Source organism: Stegodyphus dumicola, chromosome 3 (assembly GCF_044657685.1).
Source record: "Stegodyphus dumicola isolate Sdum_Otavi_A_Nest chromosome 3, ASM4465768v1".
Lineage (NCBI taxonomy): Eukaryota > Metazoa > Arthropoda > Arachnida > Araneae > Eresidae > Stegodyphus > Stegodyphus dumicola.
This window is the reverse complement of record NC_140770.1, coordinates 74553830-74570134: the sequence shown is the minus strand read 5'-3', so window position 1 is coordinate 74570134 and position 16305 is coordinate 74553830. Positions and strand designations below refer to the sequence as shown.

General features: G+C 34.2%; 1 protein-coding gene across 4 annotated transcripts in view; it reads left to right on the top strand.

Annotated features, from left to right (window-relative positions):
- Positions 1 to 16305, top strand: part of Epac (Exchange protein directly activated by cAMP) — a 445559-nt gene that overhangs the window by 359544 nt on the left and 69710 nt on the right. For all 4 annotated transcript variants that reach the window (XM_085813001.1, XM_085813002.1, XM_085813003.1 and 1 more), the window contains 2 exons: positions 1045 to 1105; positions 8647 to 8765. In XM_085813001.1, coding sequence (XP_085669127.1) covers positions 1045 to 1105; positions 8647 to 8765 — 180 coding nt within the window. The remainder of the gene's footprint in view (positions 1 to 1044; positions 1106 to 8646; positions 8766 to 16305) is intronic.

Genomic DNA, 16305 nt, shown 5'->3' with positions numbered 1-16305 from the left:
ACTATTAAATAATAAAGAATCTGTATATATGTATGATATATGTATGTGTTCCTCACATTGTAGAAAGACGGCGGCATTTAAAGCCACCATGTTTTGAACACACATAGTCCTCCACTTGAACATATAAACCTCAAACCTCGAAATTTGAATTCCGAATTTATTTCTTATTTAATTTATGTTAAATACGAACTTGATGAAATTTTAATAAAAAATTTCGGTGATTTAAAAGCAATGTGTTGCCATTCGTCAAAGCCTTAGATACTTACGTTTTAAGTTTAACCAGAAAACTCAGCAGCTTAAAAGAAATATGTCGCTATTTCCTAATATAAAGTATTTTTATGTTCCATCCATCAATAGGCCCACCAGCGGCCGAGCGGTAAAGTCGCTGAACACTGGTAGTTAAGTCCGAGTTTCGAATCCCGCGAACGGGCTGGCTGCATGGGTGTTTTCGTGGTTTTCCCCATGTGTAACGTGTATACGAGCCAGTTTCCCTTAGAAAGTCCTCCACGAAGGCATCTCTCCCATTAGGCAGATAGCCCTAGTGTGCTTTGCCATAATTAAATACACCACTTCCATCCATCAGGGTGTTGCCATTCGATAAAGTGTAATATATTTAATCTGTTTGTTATCGATTAAAAAAATACAAAAAATTAAAAGCAATAAACGTAGTTCTTTTTCTTTATTATTATTAACTACTAGTTAGTCTTGCTAAAATCATAGTATATTTTTTCTTTTTTTTTCCATAATATTTTAGGCGGCTGGCCGCGTAAGCGGGTAGTTTCATAAAAACGTGGTATGAAAATTAGTTGTTCTATCTGTAACTGCGAATAATTATTTTCAGAATAAAACTCAGAAATATCTCCTCTTTTTTTAAAATAAAAAATATGTAATTTGTCATATCAGCATATTATTTGTTATTTTAATGCTCCGGTTACATTTTTCAAATAAAAATAAAACTCTTAATACTCAAGAAATTAGTCATTATTTTATAAATCTTTTGCAACTACTGTTTTTATTTCATGAAATTTTAATTTTTCATTTCAGAGAAACAAACATTTGATGGAGGGGATTGTTTCTCCTATCAGCGCATTAGGAACAATAAAAGGTAAACAAAAAATATTTCCTTTATATTCAAGTTTCTATATATACATATATGGGTGTGTGTGTTTGTGTTTTTGATGATAAGATTTAGTTCCTTGCAGTAAATTAATGAGAGATGAGTGCTTGACTAGGGAAGACATTATTTTGCAGTCGCGAGTGGATTGAGGATTAGAATATCACTGAAAATATCAATTACATAGCAGAAGATGCCGGGAGTTTCTGAAGAATCTCAAAATCACTTGACATTCCACATATACCTTTATTACTTTTTGCACTTCACAATGGGCCCAATCTGCACCCCAAAATGTTTGCTGATGGCGCATTACATTTTTAACAAAAGCAGCCAAGCAAGAGACGCCCTTTAGATAGCAAACTTAAGCACAGAAAAAGGTAGGGTAGTTGGGTTGCAACAGTATTTACGGTAAAAGTTTCGTTAATCTCATTAGCTAAAACTTATAGGCAGTGCAGAAGTTTTAAGATGACGTAATGCGAAATTAGTTTTCTGATATGACGCTGTTTAGAGAAAGTTATTGCTAGAGATTAAGTACCTAAATTAAAAATGAGCAATTAAAAGGTATTTAAAAGTATAATTTGGATTGCATATTTTTTATCTTAGATATATACCATGTTATAAGTATACATAAAATATAGCAGTTTTTAAGCTACTTATATATTGTTTCATGTGGTTTGTTCGATTATAACAAAGCATTCGACGGCTGTATTCCTAAAGGCAAGGATGCCTCGGTGGAGGACTTTCTAAGCAAAACTGACTCGTACGAGTCAGTTTATACCTGAGGAAAACCACGAAAATGCTAATACAACCATCCCATTCGCCGGAATTAGAACACGGGATCGACCTGCCCGCATTTCAACGACTTTACCGCTCAACCGCTAGTGAGCCACACATATACATCCACATTAAATTATTAAATTACGTTTAAATGTCGTTTATAAAGTGTAATTCAGAATGCAATTTAATCATACCGAGTTATAAAATACTCTACGAAATTACTTCGCTTTGCAGACTTTTTGTAACCTTCATCATATATTTCTTAAAGAGAATCTCAATGCTAATTCCTTTTCCAAGCCGTTTATGTATCGTATTTTTTCTGCTCTGAATTATATTTAGAGAATTATTTCACATGATTATAGCTGAAAATGCAGTTTTACTAATAAAGAATTTAAGGATAAGAAGAGATGACCTTTTATAAGTCCTTTTCTAATTATTTTTGAAGCATTTATATTTTAAAAAAATGGCACATTAATAAGAATCATTGAACTAAGGTGCTGGATAGAGGACAGATTAATTAGCTAACAAATTTTAATTTTATTGAGTAAAAATAAACTCATCTGCATTATTTCTATAAGAAAGTAATCATTCCAGAAATAATTCTATTCTCGCAGTCGTAATATTTTTCTTAAATATTTAACTGATGCATATTCAACTATTCCAGTCCATTATGATAAATAATAAATCAATATAGTATATAAATAATTAAAGAAAAATTAAACGGAATGTTAATTAATTTTAATTGTCATTTTCCTTTTAATAAACCCCTCTTCAGTTCAGTAGCAGTCGATCAGCTTTTGTCGGGATTCATTTGAACCCAGGATGTTATTATTTGCTGATGAGAATAGGTAAGAAGCTTAAAGACAATAAATTCTAGTATTTAGTTGAAGAAAAAATATTTATGTATCCAAATGTTTCAAGCCATATTGCATACATATAGAAATGCTTATTTTTGTAATTACAGATACACATATGTTATTCCCTTCGTTAATTTTCAAGACATATATTTATATTCGTAATTATAAACCTTTTGAAAGGAGCATCATATTTTAGAATTATTATTTAGAAATGTGTTTATAGTGACTTTTATATTTACGAAAGATATTTCCCTCTTTACTCAGGCTCATTGTATTCAAGTCGATAGGACCAATGAATGGAAAGATAGATTTGTTAATTGATTTCTAGTTTCAAAGCGGATGAATGGACCTGCAGTGAGCTAGAGTATGCTATGAAAATTTGAACACGGGATTCGTATTTTATCTTATATGTATCAGATTCAAACAAAATAAAGTATCAGATTCTACTTAAATGTTTCACTGCTTAGAAAAATAGAAAAAAACAAATATTTGTAAATAAAAAGAAAATATTTAAAAAAATATTTAACTTAAATTTACAAAAATATAATAATTACAAAATATTGCAGAAACTACATAAAATAGCGAATAAACTTATTCGGAACAAGCTCGCTAAATGTAAAATAGTAGATTGTGCAGCCAGAAAGCTCTCTTTATCACAGAATTATACTGTTTATGGCGTTTAAAGTTTATATTCATACTAACGTGCGAAATTCAGTGATTAACATGTATTTTCCTTTGAATGAATCAACTAGCCAAAAAAGGCGGGGACTTGAAAATTAAATGCAAATTTAACGAATGGATTGAACGAGTCCTCCTACAACCTAGCACTGCGTGTAAGCATTTTCGTGGATTTCCTTAAGGTAATGTAAATGAGTCCATTTTTCCTAGAAAATTCTCCATTAAACCATGCCTAGCCAACCCCCATATGCTTTGCCATATTAAATTAAATAAGCACACAAAATCTTTCTTAAGATCAATAAATAATTAATTTCATGTTAAATAAGATGAAGCTTTTCAAAAACTAGAATACCTTCCGTAAATAATTAGCGCTAATTAGTGCTGTTCACCTGTAATTGGATTGGATTTTTTATTTATAGCAGTGCTTATCAGCCTCGTGATTTACATGTATGTATTGCTCAGGGTGGGAAAGAAAATTCTTAGACGAAAATAATGTAACAATGAAATGTTAATAAAGAAATAAATATAATCATTAAATTCATTTGATAATTATAATTTAATTTTCAAGTATAAGGAGATATATGTTATTAATAATTCAAAAATATGCATATTGATATTATTATACTGTTTAATAATACATAATAGAGCACTTCAAAACTTTCCGCCTCCTATATAGTAATTTGTCTCTTTTTTGGTACCATGTATATCCTTGTATACATTACTGACTTACAGTGACCAACAAACGAGAACTCTACCTCTATTCACGTTTTTATTCCTGATATAGTGATACAGAGTGAGACCTAAACATACTTTTCTTTTACAATATATCTCCTTTTATGATTCCTAACGCACCCGTTTATTTTGCCCTTCGTAATTAGTGTCATTCTCCCATTCTTGACCGCATTTGCAACGCCACCGCTTGGATACCTTTCGTCGCACCACTTTTCCCTTTCCTCTTTTTCCATTTTCGTTCCTTCTAGAAAAGTTCTTCTTCTCTTTGCGGGGAAAGGGGGTTGCCGGAAAGTATACTGTCGGAGGTCACGTGCTTTGGTGTGGCTGAATTCAGATTTCTCAGCGTTAAGGCCGTTAAATTCCGTACAGAAGGTTGCCTTCCACATTCATTATACATGAAAATTTCTGCTAGCTTTTAATGTATCTGATTTTAGTTTGGATGTATATTAGAAGAAAAGGAATCAAGGTACAAAATGGAATTTTTAATTAAAATCAAGAAAATATCACTTATTCATGATATTTTGCGGAACTTTGAAATTTCAGGGCTAAACCCGCAACGCTCAGAGGGTTAATTGACGTGGGGGGCGAGTGGTGCTCAGATAGGTACATTGGAGAATAGCGAAAGATTTTGAAAAAGAGGACTTTTTCAAAATTTTCAGCACTTCAAAACTTAATGCTTTTGGACTTAATTCTGGTAGGAGCTGAAATTTACCTGGCAGCAAGTTTTCAGTGGAAAATGTTTCAGTCACAGTTTCTCTGTGTTTTCTCTTGCAGAGAGTTTCCCTAGCGGGACGTGATTCTTCCATGGAGATGATGTCTCGCGTAGCTAATAGCGTGTTTATTTTTCTGGATTCTGCGCCATAGTAAGGAAAAACTTGTGTTAACTTTGTTGAGACTGGATACACGTCTGCTAATTTTCACTGCACGAAATTCTCCATGATTTTTTTTTTTTTCGATGTTAAGTGCGGTGAGATCCGAACCGGGAGGAGAAACGAAGCCTGGAAATAAAAAGTGAGCGATCGATCCTACCTGTTGATGCTGACTATACTTCCGTGATAATTCCGGAACGTGAATTAGTTCTTCTACGCCATTGGGTGATTGCCTGGAATTGATGTTATTCACAGTAGAAGAAATTAAGATTCCTTCTAGAAACATGGAGGACTCTAGAGCTTGGACGAATACACAAATATGGATAAATTTATTTTTACTTTCCTTTTCTTTCAGTTATAGAAATGACCCTCACGTACTATTTATTAGTTTCTAAACGGATATATTTTTATACGAGAATTATTTCGACTTTTTGCGCTTAAACAAACAAACAAAAGTGAGACTAATAGTTAACAAACTAGAATGCGCGAGGTTGTTTACCTGTCCCTGGTTTTACTTTCGAAGTATGACTAAATTCTTTGTATTAATGTGTGTTCACTGTGTATTTTGCGTTTGTTAAAACCTGTATCTAAACGACAGTATGTGAAAATAACCTACTTTCTTTCATTCATTTGGGTATAAATTTCTACGTAGGTAGGAGTAACGTTAATACACTCTTTTGCAAAAAATCGAAGCACCAAGAAGGACTTTTGCGATCGTGACGAAATTTGGTAATCAAAAACATCTTGCTCGAAATGCAAATGATCAAAGTTCCAAAGTAATTGAACAAGAATTGCGATAATAGCGCGCATTTTTAGTCCCGAGTTCGAAAAGTATAAAACCAGTAACAGAGGGGAAAACATTTCTTTTTTGTTGCTGCCATTGTAATTCCGTAAAGAAGCAACTAAAGATGCCATTACGACGATATCAAAGATCTTACAGACAACTAAACGACGTGGTCGCATTGTAGGATTGCGTGAAGCTGGGTGGTTATACCGAGCAGTAGGCCGCCACCTATTATAGCGTACAGATACTGCTGTTCAAAAGTGTTGGCAGCAATGGTTACTACAAGGAAATTGCCCGATGAAATGAAGGCTTCTGGAAGGCCAAGGATCACAAATGTGAAGCAAGTTAGGATGATTGTTCGCCAGGCCCAAACCGTCCCAACGGTATCATTGTCGATTATTCAACACACTACAGCCACGTCTATACCTCCCGTGGTACCGTCTACCATCTCACGGTACTTGTCTGAGGCGGGATTACGCTCACAGCGGATGTTTGGCTTTCACCCCACAACATCGGCGGAGTCGTCTGGAGTGGAGTCGCAGCCGATCATCGTGGCTGCCATCAGACTGGCATCGTATAGCATTCAGCGATGAATCCCGCTTCACTCTTGAAGCAGATGACCACCGTGTTCGTGTCTGGAGAGGACGGAGCCAGCGGTCCGAATCAGCCTTTGTCTTACAAAGGCATACAGCCTTAACCCCTGGTGTGGGGCGATATTTCTTATGACAGCGGGTCATCTTTAGTCATCCTCCGTACATATGTAACAGCTCAGCGATATGTTGATCCCATCCTGCGACCGCTTGCATTACCCTTCATGGCACGTCATTCTGGGGCCATTTTCCAACAAGATAATGCCAGGCCACCTACTGCTCGCATATCTCTGGACTGTCTCCGTGCCGTTGATTGTCTTCCTTGGCCAGCAAGTTCACCAGACCTTTCACCAATCGAGCAGATCTGGAGCTACAACTGATGAATGCCTGGCAGAATATGTAGCAGGATGACATTAGGAACCTCTACCACTCCTTGCCTCGACGAATTCAAGCATGCATTGCGGCCAGGCGCGTTTCGACCAACTACTAATTTGAACACAGAATGGGTGATTCTAAGCCGTGAACAGGTACTATTATGACCTTGGTTTTTTAATCATTTTATTATCTGTGTATGAGCTATACACATATTCAATTTCATCAAAAACAACCACTTTCTTCACGGTGCTTCGAGTTTTTGCAAAAAAGTTTAGATTATCTTCCTTCGCCTGCTTCGGATGAGGATTTGACTATATTTCCATTTTTCTCCCGAAAGACTAAGGTAACGTCTGTTTTTATCTGAAATAAGAAAAAATTATTTCCTTTAGGTTAATTAGCTGTCTAATAAAAATTGTAATTCTATAACTTATGTTTATTTCTAGAAAATGGTACGGCCGTACAGGAATTGGAAATATTTTTAACTGTAGGTTTAAGGAAATGGAAAGAAGAAAGATGATTGTACCTGAATTTATATTTTATCTGGCCGTCTAAATGCTCTATTAATCATCACTACGAATGTGTAATTTCTGTAGAGTATTTGTTGTAATTTGCTGAACCAAGAGGGAAAATAAAACATGATAGTTAAATAGTAATCTGAGCCTGTCATTTTTCGATAATATTATTTTTCTATTTATTTTATTATTTGTAATGAATTTATTTTCTACGCTTGCCACAAGGTTTAATAAATATATCTGAATGCCTGATCAAAATGTGTATCTAACCATTCAAATGGCGCAAACCCGAAAACAAAAAATATACACATACAAAAGCAATCTTAACTGCTATTCGACCTGTCTCAGAGGTTGAACTAAGGTAGAAGTTCTCTGTCACTGTAATTCTAGTTTTGCTAGTTTAGAGGACAGAAGGCTTACAATACAACACGAGAATAGCCGCCCAACCGGTATATTGTTAGTGACGCTGACTGCCTATCAATGGACTCTGGTTCGAATCTCGGAGAAGGAATAGATGTGTGTAAGCGAATAGTGACTGTGCAGCAAGGGGGCACTCAAAATACACGGCGAGCCGAAAGTCCTCGCCTTCGATTGGTTGTAGGGGAATAGGTATGGGAGACTCTTGGACTGTCCACCCGAGGTATGTTTCCTCAAAATTAGGGTGGAACTGCGCAGCGAGACTACATCTGTGAGATCACCTGTGTGCCACACACTTCTACCTATATCCGATACGAGAATATCGTTACCCTTCAGTGCATCCAATTCGTACCTTACTAAATCTGAAATAATTTAATTTTACGCTCCGGCCATTCACATATCCTCGCTCCGGCCATATTTGATCACTTCTTGATCCTAAGTGTTATTTAAACTACATATTTGATATTAAAGTATTTGACTCTAAATAAATTGCTTAGATAGAAAGTGCTTCTAATTGATGAATACTTTGCTGTAAACTCCTCAAATTTAAAGTCTTTCCTTCCATCTTAATTTTTGATTTACTTCAACATTTAATAAAATTTGGTTGAATGTATTCTGCGAAATCGTCTACAATTACTAATTATATATTTAAAAGTATTAATAATTATTCTTTATTTAATCTATGGTTGGAAATTAAACTCTGTTAAATGATTTTAACTAACAACTTATTTGAAATGGTTGAAAAAAAATATGAACAGAAATTTTGTTTGAATGATAGAATATGATGCAATTACCGAAGTCATATACATTTTGACTTCCTGTGACGAAAATGATTCCATAAACTAATCAATCCGCTTTTAATTCATTACCTCTGATATTGCTTAAAAGTGCGTATGATAATTTCATATCGCATGGTTATTAATTTATGATATATTTTTCAGCACTTCCAAGGCAAGATGACAGCCGAACATCAAATGGAAACATTCGAACTTTCTCTCCTTTGGGGAAAAAAGATTCCCTAACACCTGATGGACCAAATCCAGCTCTTCCGATTACACAAGTAAGGCGCATGCAGGTTTACGGTTTAAAACAGTAATTTTTTCTCATATTCTGTGGTAACTTGGTAAATGAGCTTACGTTTGATCAAATTAGTGGCACCATTTGTGTTATGAGCTGGTAGCGCCGAATTTCCGTCATCATTTAGCATCAGACTACGGATTATGGGCGACCGCTTCGTCACAATTTATTTAAATCGACCACTGGTGGCCTACACAAACACCTTCATAAGATTTCTCCCAATATAAAGATGACTGCATCCGTATGAAGATCAGTTTTTAATTTGAAGATAATACCTGCTGTAAAGATACATGGGTGTCTTTATGCTAGAATAGCGCTAAGCAAGAAAATTTAAAATTTTTTTATTCTAATTAATAAAGCTAATAAAAATTGTGCTTGCATAGCGGTAGCCGAATATAAAGTTGTTCACAAACTTGCAAAGATTCCCTTCTTCGATATCAAAACTGATATCCTTAACGTTTCGGGTATCTGTATAGTGAGGCATCCTTGCGAAGGTTTCTGACTTTGAGAACATTAGCAGAACTCGATAAAAGTGAACCCACCTTTAAAATGCGGCACTATTAGGAAAGTATTCCAGAACATTTGGGTTCGAAAATACTGTGACATAGCAATAAGGGCGCAAGAGAGCAGTGAATAATGCAGTTAGTAGAGTTTTAGATATTAGCAGACAAAGCTGAAATGTCTGTCCTGTAGTATTGTAAAGAACTCAGAATTATTAGATTTTGCATAATGCATAGAGTTTTCTTTAACATACAGGTAAAGTTTATGTTTCAATTATATGCATTCATTTCAACCAAAATTTGATAGAAAATGATGTATAGAAAATTATTTTACAACGATTTTTCTTTATTTCAATTCATACTCGTTAGGACCTAATTGCTATATAGGCCCAAGAAATCGGTCTCATTAGGGATTTTAGAGAACTCCAGAATCATTCCATGGTTATTCTAACGCTGTTTTTTCCTACCAAAAACAATATAAACCGTCATTAGGAGGCTTCTAAAGAATGCTAGATGTTCCAGATTGAATATAATCCTGTCCTGGTATTCACCAATTGCAAGTCTGGAAGCATTGCTAGTTTACTTCTGTTTCCCTGCAGTTGATCGGGCTGGGTGCTTAGAGGTTTCGTTTATTTCCCCATATATAAAGTAAATATAGCATGTTCTCCTTAGAAGTTCCCATTCGGACTAATATCCTTAGGGCATCCTCGCCCTCCGTCATCACTTTTGCCGTAATGAACCAAAGCCAGTCAATAATTAATAAATCAACGTTTAGAGTATATAATATCTTTTGATAGAAGATTCAAATTTTTCAGCAGTCTTTATTATTGAATAATTTGTAGATTTCACCTTCTCAAGAAGCATAAACTAAATCGAGATTCAAGTTAGATTTTAAACGACTTATCTCTATGTCCAGTAAGAAGGCAGAGAATGTTAGAAGTGACTAAAAGATCCTTTTATTAAGAAATCAAACTATTTAACAGAATGCACTCCTTGTGCTTACAAATCAGCCAGCATTTATGGCGTAACTGAAAATATTGAATTTAAACCTAAAATAAGTCGCAAATTAGCCAAAGGCTACGCAACAAACGAATAACGCGCAAGTTGGCTGAAATCTATACCGGCGTGACAAGCACTATTGGCAAGAATAAAACAACGCTGAAGACAGACCTCTACTGAAGAATTGCAGCTACTGACGTGACCTTCAGCAGGCAGAACACACTCTGATTAAACAATCTAAAGCTTCCCTTTTAAGTGCTATCTCTTTCTACCTTATTTGAATAGGCGCGAACTAAAAATTAGCGTTCTGCCAGGAAAAAGGAAAGGGAGAATGACAGTAAATATACTTAACAAAAAATAATTAGTTAGAAAAAATAAACAAGTCTTTCTAAATTTGAATTGGAAATATTTGCTTAAAATATCAGTGTCAGGCATAGACAATTCTAACAAAACAAATCTTCATATGTTGTGTGATGTTGGCTTCCGCAGTTGTTTTAAACGTTAAAAATATCCAAATGCCTAGAAAATAATACGGATGTTGAATAGAACGTTGAACAAATGGTCTATATTTAACTGGCTTTCAGTTTTTTTTTTTTATATTCGGAGATGCATAATGTGTAGCGGCCGGCCATATCATTATGAAGACAGATTTTCTTTTTATTATAATGCGGCAATGCCTAGATATAATGACGAAATATTCCTTTCTAAGACACTAGTATTATAAAAGACTGTTTTTACTTTTGAATCCACTTCCTAAATATAAATCTGACGCTATATTTGAAAAGTTATACCACCATAAATCCTCTCGGGAAATTTTCTTCAGCTTGCCGGAAGCACGTTTTGAAAGTACTTTTTTTCAATCTCTTGATTTATTTTAAAAAATGGACAGTTTGATAAATCTACGTCTCTTCTAACGTAATTTCCCCTCATTACATTAGACGAAAAAGTGTCAAAGACGTCTTCAGTCAACTTTCTTTTAAAGTTATCGTGTATTCTTGCAAACAGTGGATGCGACTCTTGAAAGTGGTTTCAGGTTTAAGATTTTAGTGAATTATTTCGAATAACATTTGGGTAAGATGTCTTTAATCCACTTGCTGTGCGTCTTTTGGTAAGGACATTTGTTTGATGAAATTGCTCAAAAGTTATCTCATTTTATATTTTTGTTTCAAAATGAAATGTTTTGTACAGTCTTTTCTACTGTAATTGCAAATCCGATTTTTAGACTAGATGTCTGGTTGAAGTTAATTATTTGAGCAAAGTACACCACAGCTATTTGCTGAGAACTTCATGAAGAGAAAAGTAGGAATAACTACTTTCACTGATGTGATTTCACTACTAATGGATCAGTTTGATAGAAATGAACAGCATAAACTTGACATTCATTTTAGGGATTCATAAATGTGTTATGGAAATATAGGTAATTATAAGGGATCATTTTAAATTTAGGACACTTTTATTATTACCTCACTATGCCGGATCAGCAGCAAATTATGTAACATAGATGGATTTGTTCTTTTGTAGGCTTTCCAGCTTGCAATAATTCAAAAAATGCAATTATATTAAATAATTTCAGCATAAAAGAAATGAAATCCTAGTTTAGTTCTTCCAAAAGAAATCATGTACGTGAACTTTAATTCGAGATAGGAGATTCAGTGAAAGCTCTACTTAAATCGCTAATATTGGGAAAAAAAGGACGAGGTTTGTTTTTATAAGTGAAAAATTATTTTATCTTTATTACTTTTGCTAAAATACTGAGCTCTTCTAATTTCAAATATTTTATTATACTTTAATATGTTCACAAATAAAATTATTAGTAATTGTTTATTGACCGTATTATATAATTAATCAATTTCTACGATTTTTATTTTTTAAAATATGTGTTCTAATGATATATTATAGTATTATAAAGTCTATAAACGATGAGATTTCATTTACATATTAGCACCTGCTGCATCATGCATTTTTTAGTCTTTAGAAATGTTAAAAGCATTTCTTACATAGGGGTGCAAAATGTCCGACAAAGCACTTGAGGCATATCAGTTTGAGGAGAGAGATGCTGTTTTTCTAGAGGACGTTTTAACCGAAAATGGCTCATATTCACGTTACACGCGGGAAAACCAGCGGAAACGCGCACGCAATTATTCTAGTCCACGGATTCGAACCTGGATAATTTAGTATTCATATCCATTCGGCCAAGTGAAACAATATTTTAAAATATAAAAACATTTCTTTAATGTTAACGAAAAATTTTTGCTTTTAAAATATTGAGATAAAGTTGATTTCTGTTGAAATATGCATATTTGCAGGTCTGTTTTTTCATAGTGCTATATTTCAATAATTTCAATTTCTCCCGATTTGTAAATATATAAAAGTGTGAAGAAAACTTTTTGGAAAACATTTGCATCTTGGTTTTTTATTCCTATCAAACGGGTATTTATTTTTCATGGAAATTTTCTCAAGCAGAAATTTGATTTATTTGGAATGGTTTCCGATTTCTTCAGCCCTCATACAATGAGTTGGCAGTTTTCCAATGCTTTTGATTCTCGAAAAATGAAGAATCGCCATCATTCATTTATTTTCTATTACTATGTCAGGAAGAAGTTAGTTAAGTGTTCGTTTGCGTGAGTAAAATGATTCCTGTGTCTTTAGGCTAACTGCTGTGATGATTTATGTAACTACATCCGTAACTTTCTCTTATTTAGCAGTTGTTAAAATGCATTGCAGTGATAACTAGAGTATTTTTTTCGATTGCATAAGTTTTGTATTTGAATTTACATGCTTAAAATGCCTTTATTATCTTAAAAAGTGAGACATTTTTATACTTTCACATTTATATGTGTTTTTTTATACGGCTTTTATTCTTTTCCCCGAGTTTTATTCTATTAAATATATTCTATATAAATAGAATATATTTAAATATATTCTATATAAAATTCTATATAAATTCTATAATGCTAGAATAAAAAATGTGATTTTTATGGCTCATAAGCTAGCGATATCTTGCTTGTGCGAATTTCATTATTGTGTCTTAATTAAATGTTAGTTTTATGAAATTTTTATTTAAGGCTTAAACATTTTTATATCGTTTAAAATTTTACAAAAAGACAATAAATAAAGACAATGAATTTGTGAAAAGACTGTAGAATCATTAGGTTAATTGGAAGCAGAAAAGATGAAAAATATGCAACCGCCTTCGCCGGGAATTGAACCACGGACCTCTGGAATACCGGCCCAGCGCGCTACCGTTACACCACGAAGGCACGCTAGGAAAGTGGGAGAAATACCTTATATACTCCCCTTTTTAATGGGCGACTAGGGTTTTAGGGGACCTAGTCTCCAAATCCTGGGTGCAGAGAATCATCATCCACAACCCTTTTAGTTCGAGCGCCACTTGTAGAGTCATTAGGTTAATTGGAAGCAGAAAAGATGAAAAATATGCAACTGCCTTCGCCGGGAATCGAACCACGGACCTCTGGAATACCGGCCCAGCGTGCTACCGTTACACCACGAAGGCATGCTAGGGAAGTGGGAGAAATACCTTATAAGACATCAATTTAAGAATTTACTATTATTTCATGGTACAACATCCTGATTCACCGCTTCATATCACGTGATCCCAACTGATCTCATCTCACATAAGGTACGCTACAAAAATCTAATTATCTCAGTAATTGTATTTACATTAATTTCAAGTTAAATCTTGATTTGAAATACAAGTGCAAGAATTATTGGTTATATACTTTTTGATCGTAGTAATTATGTCTAAGAGGAAAATAAGTTTATACCTTTTCCGATAAACCCTTTGTATGCAAAATAATCCTGAATAAAAGCATGACAATAATAATGCTCTTCTGTGGTTTTCAACGAAGAGATAATGTAATAACTAGATAAAAGTACTGTCGTAAAGGAAAAATAAATATAGCTTGGTCTGAACAGAAATTCAGCGTTTAAAAACTTGTATTTCCCCGAGTTTACAATGTATTATCATGCAGTTGGCACAAAATGCATACAATCATTCGGTTTTCTTCCTTCAAGAATTGTATTATGTCTGTTGAATTTTAATTTGATCGTGAGAGTTTTGCCGTAGTGTGAAGCTTAGTTCCTTATCAAAAGGGCATACGTGCTGTAAGTTAGACAACGTACCTTTGGATGCTTTCCTTTAGCTTAACGAAACCGATGAACGGAATATGCCAACTTACGACATGGGAGGAATAAACATATCACGAAGTAGAAGGGCGTTTTATAACGAGGGATAAACTTGCCTGGTATGTTGTCAGGTGCTTGGCTTTTTGCCTGTAACGATTCCATACGATATTTCATATAAATGCTGTCTGGAACATTCAGCAAAATTCCTGTTTCCATTGTAATCTTCGACATATCCTTTCCAGATCAGGATTTTATCAATCAGATCGCCATACCACCCTGAAGAGACTTACGGCTACTTGACCACGTCATAACCATGTCGTCGGAGAGGACACACAGTCCTCTCACAGACACAGACAGACCAGAGAGAGAGAAAGAGACACATTATTTATCTTTAGCACTGCGCAGCCGCTAGGGAGAAATGCAAATTTCCCGACAATGTCAAATCTTAATTATATTTTGCGTTTGCCAGATAGTTCATCTATGAAGGCATGTAAAGCTTTTCATAATAAATGCTGAATTAACTTAGCAGTGCCTGAGGACAAGCTAAGCTAAGATGTATGGATGCCTGAAACAAGATTTCTGTATAAAGTCCCGTTACGTGTTATTCGCATAGATAGTTTCGTTTCATGTTCTGAAAGTGACGTTTCATGATTATGGTATATTCGTCATCCCGTAACAAAAAGTTTCAGGTCTGAGATATTTGTTAGGGAAAAATTACATTTTTACCCCGAATACATTAATACAATGATTATGATACTTTCCCAGTTGTGAGTTAGATCTAGTTCTCGTTACCAGGACCGGATTTATATATAAGCTACACAAGCTATAGCTTAGGGCTCCCGCTTTCTTGGGAGCCCCCAAAACTATATTTGGCACTGATATATAATATATGCTGATAGTCACTACTTATTTATTCTCTGTTAGTCGAAAGTTGTAATGTAAGAGAGAAGTAACATAGAACGATGCTCCCTCTCTTATGTGCGTTACAAAATCCAATATTTGTCTTTCTTCCAAGAGAAAAGTTTTATTAAAAACTATAGCATAATACTGAACTTTTAACAGCCATGTCTCAAAATGACTGTATCCTCAAGATTCCAAGGTACAGTACAGTTTAGAGAAATTAGTTACAACTAAAAAAATTTTTGTTGCCATTTGTTAAAACGTAAGATATTTCGTTTTTCTTTTAAATACATTTACCCGTTATTAATTAACTAATTAAGCGATTTAAAAGCAATAAACATAGTTCTGTATCTCTTTTATTGATGACCAACTAGAGCTATGAAATTACATTAGCTGGATCTGGCATATTTTGTCTTTTTTATAATAACTATTTTACGCGGCTGGATGCTCCAGCGGTGGTTGTTTGAAAAGTGAAACGGATAACAAATGTGAGAATAATAGGCCTTCTGGGCTGAAAAATGGATGGCAACATTTAACAATGCATAGGGAATTCTAAAGGTGTGCTGTTTTTAAAGGTTTCTTACGCCCTCGTTAAGCTAACAGTTTATATATGTGCTCTTGAACTCACTCCTGTAATTTTGCTTTTGAATGTTATGTGGCGTAAGCGCTAAGAATTGATGTTTTATAATAAAGTAAAAAGACAAAAAAAGTTGTGTCAGCAGGAGTGAGTTCAAAAACATAGATAAACTGTGAGCTCAACGAAGACGTAAAAAGCCTTGGTTACAGAGTCAAACTTAACCCTCTGGTACGATATTCCAATCTGAATTCTTTCAGGTTTTATTTATTATTTTTTGTTTTATTTTATTTAATTTTTTTAAAGTTTATTAACTTTTGGATCACCCTGCAATTCCCAATACGTAGCTTAAAATTTTTTATAACCTTATTCTACTACATACATATAAGTGCAGGCCCAGTTTC